The 5,000-nt window shown below is 41.3% G+C and overlaps 1 protein-coding gene across 5 annotated transcripts in view; it reads right to left on the reverse strand.

Moving 5' to 3' along the window:
* The window catches only part of LOC122258372 (BCAS3 microtubule associated cell migration factor), a 40,548-nt gene that overhangs the window by 13,633 nt on the left and 21,915 nt on the right, over nucleotides 1-5,000 (reverse strand). For all 5 annotated transcript variants that reach the window (XM_086539252.1, XM_043024256.2, XM_043024258.2 and 2 more), the window contains 3 exons: nucleotides 1,353-1,526; nucleotides 669-903; nucleotides 60-209 (listed from right to left, as the gene is read on the reverse strand). In XM_086539252.1, coding sequence (XP_086395378.1) covers nucleotides 60-209; nucleotides 669-903; nucleotides 1,353-1,526 — 559 coding nt within the window. The remainder of the gene's footprint in view (nucleotides 1-59; nucleotides 210-668; nucleotides 904-1,352; nucleotides 1,527-5,000) is intronic.

Below are 5,000 nucleotides of genomic sequence, written 5' to 3' on the forward strand. Positions count from 1 at the left end.
ACAAGACAAAAATCTGAACAGAACAGATCATTTACAGAATAAATAGGGAGTTCTCTTACCTGTGTCGCCTCGGTTCCCAGGGATCTGTGTGTCCATCATGGCATCAGCCAGGTCATGCCTCAGTTGGGTCATCATGGTCTCAGGGTCAAAGCTTTCAGAGTCTCCACTGTAACGCTCCATAAGTCTTGGAGACTGATCATGACTGCCCGCTGGGAGGGGGAATGGGGTAAGATATGCCTCATCTTTATACAAAGTATTTTATCTATAATGAATGCAATTCATTTTACAGTTGTTTTATCAGGGAGTGTATTCCAAATTACATAGAAGTTCCCACTTTTAATGTGCCAATAGTAGATTTGTTTTTTCTTAACCCATTCACGCCGGTTGACGTGATAGCACGCCCTGGACGAGCTATGAGGGGAAGCCACGCGCTCGGGTAGAGCGAGCGGGCAACCCAGGCTTGCGGCTTGTGCGCCTGAGAATCTCGAGGCGTTAGGCTTATGTGTTCGAGAACCCCGGTATTGCGACCGCGCAAAGCCGGAACGGCCCCGGCGTGAATGGGTTAAAAGTAGAAATAAGCAGATTTAATAATCTGTAGCTTTCAGTACAAAGTTCCATTCTATAATTCATAAATGACCATCTACATGCAGTATACAAAACAAACTCACTTAGAGATCCAGCCTCAATAAGAACAGGCACATTGGCACCTCCTGCTCCCGGCATGTTGACAGGGGATGATCTCGGAGGTCTTCCAGCAGATGAGGTGGAGACGGGTGGGCCCTCAAAGGCACTCTGGCCAAAACCGCCCCCATAGCCTACACCAACACCAGGTATGGACTTGAAGGTGAACTGAGGGCCCATCCAGAGCCTCCGATGTGGCCCAGCATGTGTGTGAATCTCCACCTTGAGAGTAAAGGAGGTTTAACTCTTTCCCTGCTCACTGTAGATCTTTATTTATCATCTTCATAACTGGCAAGCACTTTTTACTAGATTATTTTTAGTGCATTATGAAACACTTTAAATGTTATATGAAAAATATCCATAATGTCTCCTGTCCAGCTAAAAACACTAACAATTACTCTCATAGTGATGGCAGTGCTTGCTGCTGGAAACAAGATTTTTTTTTTCATGGCTTTTTGTATGGCTGGCACACAGGGTGATCAGGCACATAAAGGTTGGACACGGGCAGTGAGAGGATAGCCCAAGTCATTAGGCTTATGCACTTGAAATACCCTGGTATTTAGACCAATTGAAGCCAAAGACACCCCATCAGGTACAGGTTAAGTAAAATATAGACTATAGTATCCACTATTTCTTCTAATTTCTCTTTGCTCTTACTCCTGGCTACTTACCTGAGCCATCCACCTTTCTTCTGGGTCATCATGATCAAGGGAGTGAGCTGGTGACAATGATCTTGGCCGCGTAGGTGATAGAGGGGCTAGAAGTGGAGATGTCAGATCCAGAGGAGGTCGTAACTCTCCACTTGTTGACTCTCGAACTAATGCCCACTGAGCACTGGCATGGACCTTATAAGAAAAAGTTGGAAAAATATTATACTAAAGGAAATCAATCAAGACAAGAAAATATTTAGTATATATGTTAACCCATTCACGCCGGGGCCATTCCGGCTTTGCACGGTCGCTATACCGAGGTTTTCGAACGCATCATCCGAACGCTTCGAGATTCTCGGGCACACGGGCCGCGAGCCTGGGCTGCCCGCTCGCTCACCACGAGCGCCGGCCTTGGCCAGATATCTCGTCGGCGGTGTCGGACGCCAAAACCACGAAACGTGTCAGCACGTCATCCGGCATGAGTGGGTTAATGTATCTAAATATCTTCTTTTGCTAGGTTCTTTCTCCTTAACCATTTGCAACTGGGCAAAAATTTGCCTAATGCTGTTCCCACCAGGAAAAAAACAAGCACATGCAGCCTCCAGGTAAGAGAGACTTCCTGGTAGAATGGTGTTTATTTTTTGTTTTGTTTTTTACATTATTTTGACAAGTCAAGAAAATGTGCCTATACAAATGCAACTGCAATGAGTATATATATATATAAAAATAATTATGTAAAATTTGTATTTAGAGGGAGATCATGACATGATAGGGCATCATCAGATATGTCACCTGTTGCAACTGTGTTAGAGCCACCTTTTCAATTCAGCTTAACCCATTGCAGACAGGGGATAGATTTGTTTGCTCAGTCTCCAGGATGGGTTTTATTTAATAGTGAGGCAGCTTCACGCAACATACCTTGACTTTTCTCACTCTCTTTCCCACTCATTGTAAAATTAGAGCCATTTCTGTATTTCAATTTTTATGTGTTCTTATATTGAGAAACTTACATTCGACACATCACAGGCTCTATCAATGCTGCAGTAGTATAGGGTTCATATCAGCTCATTATTTTTTTTATACTCAGTCTGATAGAAGCATTGCTTATTTATGGGATGATAAAAATCAACTTCATTTTTTGTTGTTGTTGTTGTGTACATTTGTGAATTAATATAAAACATAAACCCATCCACAATTAACCCATCCACGACGGGGGAATTCTAGCCTTGAATGTCACAATGCCGGGGCGTTCAAATTATTAGGCCTAAATCAATTGAATAGCCGGCACAATACTGTGCCGCCCGGCCACTGGGCTTTTGAATGAGCGGTACAGTACTGTACCACCCGTCCAGAGTGGGTTAAGATAGCATCCCTACTGGTACAGGGGCTGATTGTAGATACTGGGCATGGTTTGAGTCTCTTGCCTCCTCTCGTTCTGCCTACACACCCTCCATCTGTGGTACTTCAGAGTAAGAGGTCAGCAACTTGATGTGAGCCATTGTCCTATAAAAATGGTGCTTGCTAGAGACTGTGGATGAGTGCCCTTCAAGGCTCTCTCTCCTGTTGGTGCTAGAATAAGTGCCAAAACTCAAGTATCTTGTGTGTCATGACGCCTGTCCACAATGCGTTAAAAGAACCATGATTTCTTTTTTCTTTTTTTCTTTTAAGATTGAGATTTTAGCACAATACCTTTTTATTCTCATCTGATAAAGATCTCAAATCTTAAATGTATTAAAGTTGGACATGAAGATTATAAGTAACAGAGATAAAAATGAAAATATACATTTTTTTCCTTCCCATAATTTTTGACTGATTATATGACACTGATTTCCATGTTTTCATTGCATTATTCTTGATGGGCCTTTTTGAGTTTATTATTAGGTTTTTCTATAGTCTCATAATCAATCATGTATCAGAAATGTAGTGGGGGTAATGTAGGCAAAATTTTTACTCCTATGAAGGGCCCTGAATTCTGAAGATTTAGAGACCAAAATCATCCAAGTTTGGGAGAAAATTTTACCCCTCCACTGACAACTAACAAAAGAATCATATTTAAGTGTAATATGATTCTATAATTGTATATACAGCCAAGGCAAATATGGTTTGTTGGTATAAGAATATCATATGGGGTGGATTGTTGTATTATGTACTTTTCTGTGGGGACAGCACTGTAGAGTTAATTATCCATATATTATAATGAAACCTAACAATACTGTCGATGATGGCCAATAGTCAATAAATCTGTAAGAGAAACTCCTTTGAAATGTTTGCTGTTCGAGATACATTTCATATTTCCAACTTTTTACTATAAAATATTATTGGCTGTATTTCTGGCAGCTATTCCAACATACACACCTTTATACACAAATACATTAACTCTGCCTCAATTATAGCATACATTTGTGCTCTAAAGAATGACTACAGAACACTTTTATAATCTTAGAGCCCAATGAAGGCTCAAAAAGAGAAAGAAAGAAAAGTTTCAGGGGAATAAAGTATGGGGCCAAAAACCCACCCAATTTTCTTTCTTTTCAAGCTAATAAGGTTAAGGGGAGTTCTTTGAAGAAGTAAAGAATTTCAACAAGGCCAAGACAAGTGTTTTGCTGTTTTCAAGGACATACATTCCACTTGAAGGACTAACCCATTGCAGACAGGTATCCAGATATACATGATGCACGAGTTTTCAGCCTGACTGTGGGCAGCATGATATACATGACACGCGAGTTTCTAGCTAGACTACGGGTGTCACCACATGCATGATAGTATGGGAGAGTTGTGCATTGTGCTTTTTTCTTATTGTAAGATCAGTTTTTTGCTCTTATGCTTAGTGATGGTAATTATCATTATCATAACTATAATCATCCTACTAGCAAGTAAGTACCTGCAGTATAAAACCTATCATAGACATAATGTTTCTTTGTTCCATGTTTTCTTTTCATTGATTCTGCTGAGGTCAATTACTCCTCATTACTATGATTACATTATTAGCAGCTGATTATCAATAGTATATCATGATGAACATAGATAGCAATAAATTTTTCATAAAAAACAGCAATGTTCGTCTCCAGCAGGAGACGTCCATTGATTCTATGGGCGTGGGCGTGGGCACGGAATACCCCTAGACAACTTGGATTTGTGTGGCAGAGGAAGTTAAAATAGCCCATAACAGTTTGGGTACTCAGGATTTCCTGGGCTGACCTAGACAGAGAATCCACTCCCTTTACAAATCTCTGGAGATTCTAAGGGTGCTTTTATGGTGTCTTCAACTGGACGAAACATGCACGCTTCGGGGTGAAGGTGTATAAGCTGTGCATCAGTGTTGGCAATACGGAAAGCTACATGAATGCCTTCAGAATCTACGCAGGTATGGACAAAGGTTGTAGGTTGTAGCTCATCCATGATACAATGAAGGAGTTAACAAGTATGAGGGGATTGTACAGGAGTCAAGGGTGTTAAGGTCCAGCCCTGATGGAGCAGTGGCCATTACACAGTAAAGTTGCCAAGGAGGCAATACTGGCCCTGCAGGCAGTGCAGCAAGAGTAGGAAGAGGAAGTGAACCAGAAACATACGCCACAGGTGCAATGTGGCAATGTGCCCTTATGACTGTTTCTGGCTGTGGCACACACAGCTGTAAGTTCTGGTAAACTTCCTCTTCCTTGTATATATTCT

The sequence above is a fragment of the Penaeus japonicus genome, unplaced genomic scaffold (genome assembly GCF_977035675.1).
Source record: "Penaeus japonicus unplaced genomic scaffold, GWHDUDI00000001_assembly GWHDUDI00000008, whole genome shotgun sequence".
Lineage (NCBI taxonomy): Eukaryota > Metazoa > Arthropoda > Malacostraca > Decapoda > Penaeidae > Penaeus > Penaeus japonicus.